General features: G+C 40.7%; 1 protein-coding gene across 4 annotated transcripts in view; it reads left to right on the forward strand.

The window, feature by feature from the left end:
* Positions 1–16,607, forward strand: part of EIF4ENIF1 (eukaryotic translation initiation factor 4E nuclear import factor 1) — a 42,866-nt gene that overhangs the window by 21,108 nt on the left and 5,151 nt on the right. For all 4 annotated transcript variants that reach the window (XM_019754240.2, XM_019754244.2, XM_019754241.2 and 1 more), the window contains exons 7-14: positions 2,866–3,041; positions 7,926–8,061; positions 8,270–8,449; positions 9,305–9,537; positions 12,152–12,223; positions 12,635–12,818; positions 13,756–13,835; positions 14,183–14,322. In XM_019754240.2, coding sequence (XP_019609799.2) covers positions 2,866–3,041; positions 7,926–8,061; positions 8,270–8,449; positions 9,305–9,537; positions 12,152–12,223; positions 12,635–12,818; positions 13,756–13,835; positions 14,183–14,322 — 1,201 coding nt within the window. The remainder of the gene's footprint in view (positions 1–2,865; positions 3,042–7,925; positions 8,062–8,269; positions 8,450–9,304; positions 9,538–12,151; positions 12,224–12,634; positions 12,819–13,755; positions 13,836–14,182; positions 14,323–16,607) is intronic.

The raw sequence follows: 16,607 nt of genomic DNA on the forward strand, positions 1-16,607 counted from the left end.
AACAGAAATAAGCTAATCGGATTTATTTAGGAGAAATCATTTTACTTGTCTTTTTTTGCACAATCTTTAAAATACAGAGACATTATCATTATCTTATGCTGTTAATCTTTCTTCCCTAAAGTAATGCAGGAAATTGATGGATAACTTAGGAGACTTTGCTATTACATTGCCTTTGAGATATGCCTTTGTCTCATTCTCGATTAGACTAAAACAGCACCAGCAAGTGTGGTCTTTTTTCCTAATGATTGCAGATCAGGCTTCTGGTGAGAAGCATGTTTTTCTTCACTGAAATGAAGTCTGAATTTTAACCATTCTTGTATCAACAAGTGGAGAGGCCAAAAGGAGTGAGATATATCAGTGATGTCACCTCCTCACCTTACAGATGCAAAGAGAGACAGGCCTAGAAAGAGGCAACAACCTGAGACCCTGTCACACAGGTTTCATGACGAAGCCTCGAGTAGAATCCAGGGGTCTTGGTTCACTCACCCCCATCAGTTAATTGCAAAAGGTTCATAGGTTCTCTTAGCAACTGTATTTAAGAAAAATAGGTACCCTGTAGTTTCATCTTGGCTGCAAAAATGAAAAGGGGGGGAGGAACGGTGAGTGCCTTTTAGTTCGTTTTTGTGTCTGTATTGCAGCTTTCCACTGAACTTACCATGTAGCAGTTCTTTGCAGACACGTGCTAGTCTGGGAGTGTAGCACTGAGCAAGACAAACATGTTCCTTGCCTGCAGGCTTTTAAAACAGATAAGTATTGAGCACCCACGCTAAGTGATGTGTGTACGGTGGCGAATGAAACTATTTGAATATGTATTACACTTGTGACCAGCACAAAGTTATGTAGAACAGGGAAACAGTTAAAACCCTCTAGCGATAGGAAAGAACATTGTAATTTGCATTCTCTCTAAAGAAAGTATACGTTCATTCTGAAATGTGGTAAAGCTTGCCCTTAGTTATCTTTCCTGGGTCCCTGGCTTTTGAGGCAATCATAATAAATGGCCAGTTACGTTTGTCTGCTAGTGCATATTCCTCCCTACTTGTGCCCACTCTCAGTTGTCAGGCCCAGTTTGCTTTCCAGAGAGCTTGAGGCTGCATAAAATTGCATGTGGGGCACTCTTGCTACTTGCAAAAGCCATTCATCTGTTAAGAGATGTTCTCATTTCAACACAGGAAAAATATTAAAGTTTCTTTTGTAAATGGATGAGCTATGTATATATAAATTCTTCTGGCTCCCATCCTTAAGTTGGGAAACAAAACTGTAACAAAATGTATGTTGCTTGTAAGTCCTGAAGTCAGTAGGCAGGTTCTGGTGGGCATAGTAGGTCAAGGAGAAGCACTGCTGTAGTGAAAAGGACACAGACGTGGCCTTGATTGGGTGATGAAGTTGTTTGCTTTTTCTAGGGCTCAGTTTCTTTGTAAAATAAGGATAATACTTCCTCCAAAGTAGTCATTGTAGTTTCAGTGTAAGTCTTTGAGGGGCTACAGTCATTGCCTCAGGTGGTTAGCAGTAAGATGTGCTGACCACCGAAGAGACGGACTTGCCTCATCCAGGGCTCACAAAGGTGGCAGACACCCTGTGGAGGAGTGGTGCTGCCTTACGTGCACAGCGGGCTGTGGCAGAGCGTTGGTGGGCGTCCTGGGGTGGAAGCTTCTGCTACTTGGTAGTGTGGAGACCTTGGGTAAGCAAGCCACTTAAGCCTTCAGTTGTTGTAGTCCCGCTTTGCTCTCGGAAGTGTTACTGGAATGTCAGTGCAGATGACAGCATTTAGCCTCTCTTGGTCTAGAATATCCTGGCTGATTAATATCAAGGCTACGGAACTGTTAGGGACTTTTGAGAAGGGATGAGTCCAGATTTTATGCTTTTTTTCCTAGGAGATTTTCACATCTATTGTGATGTTGAAACTGTAGGCAGCTCTTATATAGGTGTTTTTACAGGGTGGGGCTTTGGGAGTTCAGTTCTTCAGATTAAAAACTTGAATGCCCAGTATCTCTCAGTGCACTTACTTAAAAGAAAAAAGTTTTTGGTGTGTTTTTTTTTAACCCTACGGATTTTGCTTTTTGCCCATACTCTGGCTAAAATTAAGATGTTAGTTTCCTTAAACATTAGTTCTCGGTAGCTTCACTTAGACATTACCTTCCCATCCTAACAACAACCAAGTATTACTGAGTTTTAAACGTATCAGGCACTACAGAGTAAGATAAAGCTGATTAGAGCAGGTTTCCTGCCCTCAGAGAGCTCAGTCTTACCAGACGGTTACTGTATTATAGAATGGTAAGTACCCTGAGACATAATACAGTGATTATAGAGAAGGCTGTGATCAATTTTGCTGGGTAGGATCAAAATGGACAGGCAGGCAGGCTTCCTAGAGGAGGTGACATTTGTGCTATGCCTTGAAGGATGAACAACCAACCTGTAGGCAAGTGAAAATTGCCCTCATGCTAGGTTTCACATAAATATCTTAGGTTGCAGAACGCTGATGGTGCCAGATGCATGTGTGAAGACAGAGCGAAATTAATTTGGTTCCATTTTGAATCAGTAAGAGACTTGGCAAAGATTATCTTTTTAAATAAATAAATAAGTCGTTAGAAAAAGAATCCACTACACTGTAGAAAACTTGAAGAGTGGGCTGAGTGGGGGCTACAGTCCTGCTCTCATCATGTGGTGTTCTGGCCTGTCAAGGCCGTTTCCTCCTCTAGCTCCATAGGAAGGGACCTGTTTTACAGTTGCAAATGCTGTACCAGCACAAGAAGTCTGCTTTTAAAGTCATCGGTGGCTCTTCTTCGCGTGTGATGATGGCTGAAGCCACAGAGTAAGTCTGGAGCAGTTCGCTTGATCAGCCTGTTTTTGTCCTGGTTTTGCTTTCAGGCATAGTCGAGTGCAATGGAGGAGTGGCCGAAGAGCATGAGGTGGAGGTCATCCTCGCACACGAGCCTGCTGCTGATCAGGAAGTGCCGAGGGACGCCGTCTTGCCTGAGCAGTCCCCGGGAGAATTTGACTTTAATGAGTTCTTTAACCTTGATAAAGTGCCGTGCTTGGCTTCGGTGAGTGTAGCTGCCCACTTATAAACATGGAGGAGCAACTATATGCTTACATTTGTCCCGAGTCTGAAGATACCTCTTTTTAAAGTATTGTTTTGCTAGATATTTTGGGGTTGTTTGGGCTTTTATTCTTAATTTTTAAGAATGAACTCTTGTTTGAATTTTTGAATTCAAATAACTCATTTGAATTTTTGTTGGCTTTGTTTTGAGAGGCTTAGTGGGAATGACTGAGAATTCAGTACAAGTTAACTGTTTTCCCAGACTGGTAGCATTGGCCTAAGAATTCTTCAGATGTTGAAGAACATTGTCTGCTTTAACTTTTAAGTAGTTAAATGTGTGTTGTAAAGATTTCAGTGGAGGTGGAGTTTTATACCGGGTGGTTGGTGTCACACTGATCTGCATTCCTTGGGTCAGGCTGGCTGGTGAGGTGGTGCCTTTGTGGTGCGATGGTTCTGAAAACCTTTAGTGCAGAGGAATTCAGGATGCTCTTCAGTGTTGCTGCTGAGCTGTTGAGGTCTGGGCTTTCTTGACTTTTACAGTAGAAACAGTACGACATCCCAGACCTTCACTTGCTACCTGCCCTTGCTCCTATCCCCTTCAGCTGTTTAGGGCTTAGTATAGCCTCATCAAACCTGTGAAGAAAACATTTAACTGGCCTACATACACAGAAATCAGGTTTTCTGTGGTTGCTGAAAGAGTGCCTAGAACTCTGATCAAATAGAATTTAAAAATCATTTGACCAAAAGAATCTGTACATTCCAGTGTCCCATTTACAAGACCAAATACAGCAAGTAAGTTTGACCAGTCCTTTAGAATTGATGGTTCATGGAATTTAACTTCAATGACGCTACTGCTTGACTATAACTGCTCCTTGTTTGATTAGTGCATTAGCAGATAAAACTGGGCACGACAGAGCGGGCAACATTGGCCTATCTCTTTTGTCATTTGCCTGCCTCACCCTCAACCCCCAAAAGATGGCCACCCAGAAAAGGTGAGCAGACACGGCACAGCACTGATAGGTACAGGGCCACAGATGAGTTCTAGGGCAGTACTTCTTAAATTCTCTTTGGTAAGGGGGGCAAGGTTTTATTTCCAATTCACTGAGGACCAAAACTTCAGTATAAAGTACCAATGTCACAGCAGTGACAAATTGCTGTAGAGGTTTCTAAGTATGTACTCCCACTCTCTGAAATTACTTCTATGTAGACAGCATGGTCCAAGCCCACAGTCTGTGGCACTGCTCAGGAGCATGGCTCCAAATCAACTGGCAACTGCTTGGTTTTGTTTCTTAAAGTGTAAGAACAATTTTAACTCAAAGTTTCCTAGCCAGAAACCTCACTAGCTAGCCAACAGTCCTTTGGCTTACTATGAACAGAAGGGTCACATCCAAATGTGAACTTAATTTACTTGATGTAAAATTGAGTAGTCCTCTCAAATTCTTAGCTTTTGAGGGAACAGTAATTTTTTATTTTTATACCAACAAACTGTGTTCGGTAACTTTTTTTTTTTTTTTTTTTGTATTCTTAGAAAACAGATGGAAATCTTATTGTAAAAAGTTTTCACAGCAAAAGGTCAAATTTAGAGACCTGTATGTGGCTCCAAATGTGAGCATCTATAAAACTTACCTGTGTGTTGAGGCAGACGAAAAATTCAAAACGAAACTTTTAACGATAGGTGATATACATACAGTGCTTTAGGCTTTACATATAATTAGTCGTTTAATCCTCACAAAACCTTTATAAGTTAGTTTACTGCTGTTTCCATTTTATAGATGAGGAGACAGACACAGAGATTTAAATAACTCGTCCAAAGTCATACAGCTAGTAAGTGGTGGGAACTGAATTCTGATTTATGCGGTTTCAGTTAATAGTCTTTGCTCTTAATTCCCCACAACTATACTTCCTCTAAAGCATAAAAGGGAGGAATAGTAATTCAGCACCATCTTATCCTTTGGCTCTCACCCTCAACCAAAACTTGGCTAATGCTGAGCAGTAGGTACTGGGTAGGAAATCTATGCTTTTTATGGAGGTACTGCTCGTTAAGGTGCGTATACTGTGTCACATTAATTTAAAAGAAAAACTGGGATCAGTGAAACAGGTGCTGCAATGTGCTATATGACCAGCTGGATTCTAATACAATGCTCAGAAAATGACCAGTCAGTTGGGGAAAATAAGTAAGAAGGGCTATATAAGATTTGAATGTCATTTAACAAATGTTATATAAAGTGCTTGAAATAGTACATGGCACTCCATAAGCTCCACAGTGTTGAGTATTAATAGGTATAAACAGAAATATACCTATATTTCTTTTTTTTTTTTTTTTTTTTTTATACCTATATTTCTAAACTATATTTACTGGTATTAGAAGTTGACAGTCACAAAAATCGATCCAAACTTTCAGTTTGGATCCCATGTGCAAATAATTTCAGTTAAATAATTAAAAATAGGTTTGTTTAGGTATGTCGCAACTATTAATCTATATACAGTGCCTGACACATAACAGGTGCTAAGTATGTTGAATGAAGAAAAAAGGAAATCAAAACGGGAATCCTAAACTATGTAGAGATGAACAGGAACATGACATAGAAAATCCTTGGTGGCATAATCAAAAGTATGCTTGGAAGAAAATGTATAGCCTTAAATGCACTCATTAGAAATCCCAAAAAAATTAAGCTACAGTGAAACAATACAAAAATTCACAAATTTTCTTAAAAGTAGAAAGTAATAAAAGAAAAGCATTGATCAATAAAACCTAGTAATTGTCAAAGAGCAAAAATATTACACAGTATCTGTTTGATAATCAGAATAATAATATGAATCTTAGGATATGACTTGTCTAAGTGACCTTTGTTTGAGGGACCAGACTAACAGTCACACAGGTTACTTTAAAAATGCTATTAAAAATCTAGTCTAGAAAGAGCAGCTGAAACATACCAGAATACAGTTCACAGGGTCCTCTCCTTGATCGGTTGATGGTCAACAAGGATGTAGCAGAGGGTGTCTTGACCAGGAAGTCAGAGCTATGGGCTCAGGTTTCCATTTCCTGTGCCAGGTTGCAGGATGGGAGGCACTGCTGTTAGAGCATCTCAGCTTGCTCTGTGGTAAAAACGACTGATAAGCTAAACTCTTTCAGGTTCTTTTTGGGTTTTAAATGCTTTAGTTTCTTGAAATTGGCATTTCCAGTAAATGTGTGTAAAAGTAACTTTGTTTCTACTTTTTATGTCTTAACTATAATAAAACTTAGCCTATAATAAATCTAAGCAAAACCAAGTTGGTCAATGATCAAAATATGGAAACAACTTTCTCTACTTACTACCTATCATATCTTTAGAAAATGTCCAATATAGAAATACTTTATATTCATGTCCTTTACTTTTTCATGTTCCTCCTGTGTATCTTCAGATTTTTCCCTGTACAGTATGATCAGAGGAAATACAAGGATTAAAATGCAAAGCCATTTTTTTGCTAATTTCAAACTTTCTAACATTAAAATATTTTTAGTAGCTGTAGCTTTTAGTTACTTTTAAAGTAATTCCTGTTTATCACCAAGGTGATTGTATCTTGGGTACAATTCCCAATTTTTCACAGTGCCACATGATTCATGCTTCTCTTATACTTTATTGCAGAATTAGTGCATTTAAAAGTCAGCATTATTTAAGGTATGAGGGTCTACAAGTGGAATGTGATTGAAACTGTCTGAATAATACCTCAGAAAATCGAAGTACCACAAATAATAAATTAGTGTCTTGAATTAAAATCCCTTGTGTTCAAGAGAAGTATTTTATGGTTTAGTTTGGGTATGTATAATGAGAAAATTCTTCCAGATAAGAATAAAAGAGTCTTAACCTTCCACGGCTGAACTTTAACTGGAAACTGCAAGTGCCACACTTCAGATAAAACAGTCATTAACTGTCATCCATGTACCAGCTTGGGGGAAAATGTGTTTTCTGTTTACCATTGGTATAGAAGTGAAAGTTTATGCCTTATTTTCAAGGATGCGCCATTTTTTGGATTGACATTTGCTTTATCTTCTAAATATCAGTAAGAACACTGCATAAAGATCAATTTGAATACTTGACTGGATTTATGATAGAATAGAATTTTCCTTTTTAAAAAATATTTAAATCTAGTTTTTAAGGATTGGTAATACAAATTACTATTATGAAACAGTGTTGAAGAAATCATTTCTGATCATAGTGCATCGTTTAGTTGGCCTTCTTATTAAGCCAAACACCATAGAAGTCTGATTTAAAACAAAACAAGCACCTGAAAACTCCCCATTAAGTTCAAATAGATACTAGAGATTAGTTAAAACTTCATCTTTCACATTCTGACACTTTCTAAACTTGGGCTTGGAGTTATCATCTCTGTGAGCTCTACATTTTAACTTTTGGCTTCTGAAATTATCAGCGTTGAACTTTATAATGTTCATTACAACTTTGAGAATGTTTGAAGCAAGGGTTTTCTTTCATCAGCTCTCCATACCTGATGTTTAGTTGAAGGCCACTCATCTGCTTGGCAATGGAATGCTTTAGTCCTGGTGCTGATTTTGATTTTGAAACTATGTCCTCTTAGAACTCAGTAGTTCATGGATTTTCTAATGAGGCAAAGGATAGAAAACGAAAACGCTTTCTGTGGCCCAGAGGTTTTGCTTTATATGCTTAGAAAATACATGGTTGGTTATGCCCGAGTTTGGGTTACTCAGAAATGACCCAGGAGAGGAAGAAAAGTTAAAGATGTTCAAAATCCTAAGTTCTGAGGGTGTTTACCTTCAGGTCAGCTGCTTCAAAGGAAGTTTCAAAGTAAGTGACCCTTTCTTAAAATTTGAACCTTCTTGTCCTTTTCACTTAGAAACTATTGTCTTAGCTCCTTTTGTATTTCCCTTTAGATGATAGAAGATGTTTTGGGAGAAGGGTCAGTCTCTGCCAGTCGTTTCAGTAGGTGGTTCTCTAACCCAAGCCGATCAGGAAGCCGATCCAGCAGTCTCGGGTCAACACCACATGAAGAACTGGAGAGACTTGCAGGTAAATGGCTTCAGATTCTAGCCTTGGACGTAGACTTGAGCTTTCTCTGACATCGTTCATTCTGTCTTCATTAGTCGGGGGTCCATTAGGGTTAAAGGATCTCTGGAGAGTAAAATCTTTAATTTGTGTCCTTTTAATACTGTTGAAGATATGTTTCTGTGCTGTATTCACACCAATTAATTATCAATATATGTACTTGAAATATTAGGTCTGGAGCAAGCCATCCTCTCTCCTGGGCAGAATTCGGGGAATTATTTTGCTCCTATACCATTGGAAGACCATGCTGAAAATAAAGTGGATATTTTAGAAATGCTACAGAAAGCCAAAGTGGATTTAAAACCTCTTCTTTCCAGCCTTTCTGCAAATAAAGAAAAACTTAAAGAGAGCTGTAAGTATTTATTAGAGTCTGCTTTAGGTATCTGAAAAAGCTTCAATGTTCTCTTAAGGCAGTTAAATCTAACATACTATTTCATCAAAAGTCAAAAAGATGGTGGGTTTTATTTAATGTTCTTCAAAAAAAAAAACTTTCTATCAAACAGTAGCACCTCTTTGAGAACCTGTAGTCAGTGGGTCATGGGCCTTGTGATAAGAACTTTTCCACCAAGTCTCCTTTCTTACCTGGAGCCTAATTATGACACCAGTGAATGGTATAATCCTCCTAACTTGATAGCTCCTCACATCTTTGCCCCAATCTGCCATGTTCTTGCTTAGGTTATAAGCCCTCAATGTAGAATCTGAGTGAGATAACCATAGTGCTGGTAACAATCTTGCTGATGTTGAGCTGCTGGGATTCCTGTCCCTGGTAACAAGTCTCCGAAGACTCATTGTAGAGGTTCTCCTGCAGGATATGCGACGGGATCCTGTCACGTCTATTTTTTTTTTATTTTTTTTTTGGTAGAAAGAAAAGCAGGTTTATTCAGAATGCTGGAATTCTGGGAGAACGGTGGGCTCCTGTCCAAAGGCCATCTGCTTGACCTTGTCGAGTCTTAAAGCATAGCACCCCGTGGTTGTGGTCCCCCCATTTCTAGCACCTAAACATTTTAGGTTAGTTTATGCCATCTCTTACTAAGTATGCAATTATGGCCTTATTCCCACTGAGCAACAATGATTTTAAGTGTCTTCAATTCGTCTATTTTTGGTGTCAGCCTTTTTTATTTTCACCTTAACCATCATGATAGCCAAAGAGAATTCCTACCATATAGTCCTTTGCTTGGCTTAACCTGGACTTTCTCAACCTTTTCAGCACATTCAGGGGTTGTGCTTTCAGTGGAAGAGGTGGAAGCAGGGCTCAAGGGCTTGAAGATGGACCAGCAAGTGAAGAATTCAACTCCCTTCATGGCAGAACACTTAGAGGAGACCCTGAGTGCTGTAACCAGCAATCGACAGCTCAAAAAAGATGGAGATATGACTGCATTCAACAAGCTAGTGAGCACCATGAAGGCAAGTGGGACTTTGCCTTCTCAGCCCAAAGTCAGCGTAAGTATTTGGCACAAACCCCAGCCTTTCCTCCTTTTCCCTCTTCTATTGCACTTCCCACCACAATAAATGGATTTTTAAAAAGGTATTCTGAGTAAGTTGGAAATTCTTTAGTAGTCACTTAGTCCTTGATGCTTTTGTGTGTTCTTTAATTATCGCCATCCTATTTGTTACTAGGGAAAGGTTTGTGGTTAATCTGTATGGATTGTGGGTGACAGTATAAAGATTGAAAGATTCAGACATAACTTTAAGTCACTGTTGGAAAAAAAAGGTGTGAAAATATCTTTTTGGATGAGCTCCAAAGAAAGTCTTCTGTTTATTCAGCTACTTAAGTTAAAATAACTTACTGTATTTTTATAGTCAGGTCTTTTCACACCTTCTTATCAGTCCCAAATACCTGGGATTACCGGCTTTCTTGATTAGGCAGTTGGCAGTGGTACAAATCATTTGTAAAGTATCTAGGATAGATTTTTCAAGACAAATGTACACTGTATTTACTGATAGAAAAAGCTATGACTCCAAACTTGTAAAACACCTTTAGGCATGAAGTTAAAAGGTGAGCGCATGTCAGGTGTAGCACATGCTGGTCTTTGTCATAACACACTTGAGGGTAGTTCTCCGCCACGGCCTATGTGTCAGTATTGCTGTTCCTTGATGATACAAAAGAAAAGGAAAAGGTAAATCTGAATAATAAAAACATAGACTTACTCCAGTTAAGCTATAGCAAATTCACCAAATTGAGTCTTGCCACTTGTTTTCCCCTTACACCTTGTCTGGGGACGACAAGTGAGCTACGGCAGTGACAGGTTGTACCTCGGGAAGGCAACTGGTTTTTGGTGTTTCCTATATGACCAGCAGTTAGTGACAGAGATTCCAACAGAGATAGTATCATTGTTCCCGGTCTTACTGCCAGGACTGACGCTCTACCTCTGAAAGGAGGCATCTCAGGTAGGTAGACTTATTCCTACATAAGTGACCACATCATGCCAATTGTAGGGGAACATTTATCATAAACTACTTTGGAGTAAGTTTCCATACAAAGAATTATTAGATACAAGTTCTTTCAAATGAAGACCAGATTAAAAGATCACAAACTATCCTGTACTCCTTCCTTGTTACCTTTGTGTCTTGGTGAGTGGGTGCTGACTGCAGCGGTGTGGGTCAATTCTTGTAAGTAGCCTCTTTCTTTTAGAGTGAGTGAGTACAGAAAAGGGAGCGGGGAAATTCAACAGGTAACCTGATGCTTTTGAACATTTTGTTTCAGATATGATTCGAGGGTTTGATACTGACACAATTGACCCTGAGTTGTAAGGTTTAATATTGGTGTTTCAGTGCTCTGAAATATGTCTGGTTTCAGCCAACGGAATGAGCCTTAAACACCTGCACGTAAAGTGATGGGTGACATAATTCAAGTTGCTAGGCAAAGAGGAACACAAACTCAACCTAACCTAGAAAAAGAAGTAACAAGGAAAGTAATGTAATAAGCACATTAGCCCCAGTTACTGCTTGATTTGCATGTTGTTGAGTCATAGTCTACTTCTAAAACCAAGTCTTGCATTACCTTGCTGTGTGTGTTATGTATACTATTTCTGATCTGCCCCCATCTGTTTAGGTTCAGTCATATTGTTTCATCCCCAGCATAGGACATGATGGTTTAATCTAAACTCCATTTCAAATTGAATTGTATACTCTATCCTCCAAATATAGTAAGCCCTGTAGTATAAAGTTGCCTACTTGTTTTTGTTAGGTGGAATTAAATGACTCTTGAGGATATCTCTTATTAAAATCATCTGCATTGAGTCCCGATTCCAAAAACAGCGATAAAACACTTGGATGCCTTTGAGCTATTGGTCACACCCGAGATTGTTGCTGTGGACCTTGGCATCTCCACCTAGGAGAAGGGAAACTGTACCAGAGCAGGCACTTCAGGCAGAGCTAAGTGGGCGCAAGGATGTACTAACGTGCAGGAATAATGCAAGTTGGATGCAAAACGTAACTGCTGCTGCATCAGAGGAGCAATAAGTGGAGGATTTGAATTTGACCCTGTATATAAAACCCCTTTGTTACAGCTTACTTATAAATAAATAATAAATTTTAAATTTCCTGAAATACAAAACTGAAATATAACAATTTTGGCCAAAACTGCATGTTGTTTACTAGGCTTTTCAGTACCATCTGTGGTCTGTAAATCTTGTTAAAGATAAAGGGTAGCAAAGGTTGCCTCAAAAATTAAAGCCTGTAAATTGTCAAAATTTCCCATGTGTAACTTTTTACTAAGTAAGTGCTTCCCTATTTCACCATTTTCTCTTCTTTTGGTCACAGTGTTAGAAACAGTGAAATGAACTGGGGTTAACACAGGGAGGAAAAGACCTCGTCTGAGGGTCTGTGACTGGATTTCACATGCACATGTGAAGATTCTTTCCCCAGATCTTTGGGACCCATGTGTTGAGAGAGTGGGACAAGTTGACCTAAGTTAATTTTCTGTGACTTTGACATCTTCCTGCTCTTCGTGCTGACTCCCCGGGGAGTTTTTAATGCTTTGTCGTGGTCCCCACCTAATCTCAAAGTGAAGTGTGTAAGAAGGTTAAAACCAGTTTTCCTCTGACTCTTTTAGCGAAACCTTGAAAGCCATTTGCTGTCCGCTGCTGAGAGTCCGGGCCGGCCCGTCCCTAAGAACATCCTGCAGGTACTTCCTCATCTTACCCGAGGCCTCAGGGCCCTGAACAGGTGTCCTCTGAATGGGTTCTTGTGGGGGGCGAGCTCTGGGCCTTAGAGGATGGGCCATGTCGCCTGAGGATATGTTGTTGACTTAGTTCTGTGTTGCTGTTAATCTCAGGGTGGTGTGGGGAAGGAGCTGAAAAGGATGACAAAGTAAGCCCTTGATTTCCAGTTTGCAATTTCTATGGGAATTTAAAGTAACCTGTGTGTGTAGCAGATGTTGCTAGGGGAACATTCAGAGAAATGTGCTGCATGGACATGTGCCAAGTCCTTCAGTGGGGCATCAGGGAGTTTCTTCGTTGGCTTCCAAAAGTGACTCCATACCCTCTGACTAGGAGGAAGAACTAGGTTTGTTCACAAGTGACTTTTCTGCCTGTAGGAACTTCTGGGGCCACCAGTTCAGAGACCTGCTTCTTCCAATCTTCTGAGTGGCCTTATGGGGAGCTTGGAGCCCACAACGTCTTTGCTTGGCCAAAGGGCACCTTCTCCTCCCCTGTCACAGGTGTTTCAGACGCGAGCAGCCTCAGCAGACTACCTTCGTCCTCGAATACCATCGCCAATTGGTAAATACTTCTGTGTGTAGGTATCCGTCCATCTGTCCCCTGTCGCGCTGTACCCCTCCCCCCCAAAAGGTTATACTCGTCCAGTCTTTTTTCATCAGCATCCTTGAAGACTTGAAAAATAAATACGTGGATTTTTTATACTTTTTTCTGGGGGTGGTGGGGACACAAATGTGGAAGGTAGTTTATTATCCAACTGTTCATCTAGATAAATACGTTCATGTTATAGTTTTTTCTCTTGAGATTGATCTAAATTGGATCCAGCTCTTTAGTTATCTTATTTTGGGAATTCAATCCAAAAAAGTTAATTTGACTGCCTAGGTTTTTCTTGGTAGAGTAGATGTCGGAATGGTGGCTCTCTACCAACCTAATGAAGTTGATATGCAATCAGCTGTGAGGTTTTGTGACTAATTCAGAATATGAATGGAAGAAGCACTTCCAGAAAGCTGTCTCAGCAAAGTGTTGTGCAGAATCCCAGTGTTCCTACCACCCTGGACTGTTTTAGGCTTCCGGCCACTCTGGTCCCTGCCAGTCACACCTTGAGAAGAAGTTTTTGTAATCTTCCTCCACAGTTAGGGAGATAGAATGGAAACTGTGCACCTCAGAGCACTGGTCTCTGCTTTGGTATCAGCTGGCTTGTGATAATGGGTCAAGTCACTGGCTAGAAAAGTTCTCTGTTAGATAGAGGTCTCAGCTCTGAAAGGGACAAAACTGACAGCTTAGTGCAGAAGATGAAAAAGCAGCACTTCGAGTCATTAAGTGCTGATTGAGGTCCACCTAGCCCACTGGGTGGGGGGCACGGAAGAAGAGGGACACCCTCAGCCCGGGAAGTCGGTACTTCCTTGAAGAGATGGTGTTCAGGAGCAGCATGCACTGGGGATGATGTCTGATGGGCAATGTGCTGTCTTGACACTCACTGATACTGGAACTTTCCCCACAGGTTTCACCCCAGGACCACCGCAGCTGCTTGGAGATCCATTCCAAGGCATGCGCAAGCCCATGAGCCCTGTCACAGCCCAGGTCCGGCTGAGCTCTTTCTCAAACGCAATCTATTGCTCACTTTTCATCCTTATTGTTGTTTGTGGGATGGAGAATTAAATTGCTAGAATTCTTGGAAGTGGTTTTTAAACTAGAATTCAAGCTCAGCTATAATTCAAGTGAAGGCTAGAAAATTAATGAACAATTAAAGTCATACTTAAATAGTTAAAGTCCTGTTCAGTGGGCAGCAGCACGATTTAGTCAGGTTGCAGTATCTAATTTCTCTCAGTTGCTGCTTAAATATACCCTTCTAAGAGAGACCTTTATATAAAGTTCATTGACTGTCCTCATTCTTCTGTTGATCCCCCTCTGCCATTTCTGGTCAACAGATGAGCCAGATTGAATTGCAACAAGCAGCTTTGGAGGGTCTGGCCCTGCCACATGATCTTGCAGTGCAGGCAGCAAACTTCTATCAGCCTGGTTTTGGGAAACCGCAGGTGGACAGAACCAGAGATGGATTCAGAAACAGGTAAGTTACCAGTCTTACCCTTGTGGGGATTTGCAAATTAATTTTCGTCAGGTTAGCAAATGAGTTACCCACAGTATAATTCTGTTGTACACACTCATATGTTGTACAACATCTGGTGAGAATTCTATCTCACTCCAGATGTTCAGTAGAGGAAATAATATGATTGAATTCTACAGCATGGGCATAGGCTTTACATCTTATTTAATTTATATTTTTGATGTAAAGGGTTCGTTTTTACAAATGTAGCTAGCATTGCTCCTTATTTGCAGTTATGCTTATGAGATAATGGAAAGCAAGACTATACCCAGCCTCCTCCCCCATAGATTCCTCGCTAAGTTATCGGTCTATCCCTGGATGCAGGTTTATTGATCAAGAATTTGTTGGTCAGAACTGATGGGTTTGAGGGTTTGTTAATCAGAGCCGTTAACAAATGATTACTGACCTCACTTCCTGTTCTTTCTGCTAGTTGCAACAAGTAGTGAAATGAAATGTGTCGTAAGTTGTGGGGGTTAGCAATATTGTACTTTTTTCGTTGTAAAATAAAACAGAAAACAGCATTAAACAAATGTATTACTTACTATAAGGCAATCTCTTCTTAGCTACCCGGAAACCCTCCATGTGCCCTGTCCCAGTAGTTCCCCTTTATCTCCCCCAGAAGTGACCACTGTCCAGCCTTTAAGGACATTTTAGTCCTGCCCATACAGTACTTGGTAATTAAGAAGTATTTATGTTTTGATATGATTCTTAAAATTTTCCATATTCATGTCTCAGTGTCTTGCTTCAGCTGGTTTCTATGCTGACACTTTCAGAAAACATTGAGACCAGTCAGTACCCTGTCCCCTTGCCTGAATGCACCCTACCTCAGTACCCCTCAGCCTGAACAGCTCAGGACTGGTCTGCTGAGGCCCGGTCACTGAATTTCTCTCTACAGCGTAATGGAGTTATCTAATATTCATTGGCATGATTTGTCGACTTTGAGAACACTTTTGATATCCGGAATTGTATTTGCTCTTGGCAACAACCCTGTGAGGTAGACAGGATAAATAACTGCATTTTACAGATACAGAAACTTAGGTTTTTAAAGTGTGACAGACTTGAAACTAGTGAGTAGACCTGAGTCAGTGTCATTGGAGCCTCCGTGTTTTGAATCAAGTGTCAGCCTTGCAGGCCCTCCCTGAACACATTATACACGGTTATGCCCCCAACAGACATGACTTCCTCCTTGCCTTGCTTTGTTTTTTATTGTACTTTCCACCTTTTAGCATACTATTTACTTTTCGTCCATCTCTTTGCTCATAGTAACCCCTCTACTCTGTGACCACAAGAATGTAATGAGGCCAGAGATATTTTGTGTGTGTGTGTGTCCAGTTTACTGCTCTATCCCCAGCACCTAGAAGAACGTCTAGCACAGAGTAGGTCCTCAAGCATGTCTGTCAGGAGGAATACATTCTAGGTCATCAGGACCACCTGATTTGGGGTTCACGTCTGAATCACTCAATACTGCTGATCTTTCTTTCCCCTCGTTGTCACATTCAGAGTCTCAGTACGGCAGCACTGGGGCTTCCCTGGTACAGACTGGAAAGAAGCCGTGGGTTTAGGATTCCCATCTGCTTATGATTCAGAGTAACTGCCAGAATCGTGGACTATACTTGGCCTTTGGTTTTGTGGTGCAAGGTCTGACATGGTTGAGATGCAGTGAAGCTTTCATGAGCCAGTGGCTCATGTAATTCATTCTTCTCTCTGCCTGTTTATATCTTCATCAGCTGTTTCCTGTTTTCCTTCAAGTTAAGGTAGAATGTCTGGGGAGAGAAGGGAAGTCTGTTCTTTTAAACTTTATTTGGGAGGCCTGCGATCAGCCTTGTGTGTAGACTGGGAGTGGTGGGGAAATGCTGCATGTAACTAGGCCTTAAAGTAGCTGAAACTGTCGGCGCCCTGTTTGATTTGAACCAGTGTCTCACAGGGCTCACCTCTGTGCCAGGCACTGTGCTAGTCACTGTTGCCCTCTACCCTCTGGAGCACAGCCTCACCCGCCTCACTGGAATTGTCTACAAGTAAACTTCACCAGCCCCGGGTAACCCTACTTTCCCACGGCTTTCCCAAGTCCCTGGACCTGTTCCTTCTACCTGAATCATTGTTCTCCATCTTGTAGACTCTCATTGGTCACAACCAGTTTAATGCAGCTCCTTCCCAGAGAAGCCTTCCCAGAGTCCAATAGAAGTATCCTACCATTCCTTCTACCCCTCATTTCCCCATTATATCTTGTTGGTACCTAACATCTGCATGCC

Source organism: Rhinolophus sinicus, linkage group LG16 (genome assembly GCF_036562045.2).
Source record: "Rhinolophus sinicus isolate RSC01 linkage group LG16, ASM3656204v1, whole genome shotgun sequence".
Lineage (NCBI taxonomy): Eukaryota > Metazoa > Chordata > Mammalia > Chiroptera > Rhinolophidae > Rhinolophus > Rhinolophus sinicus.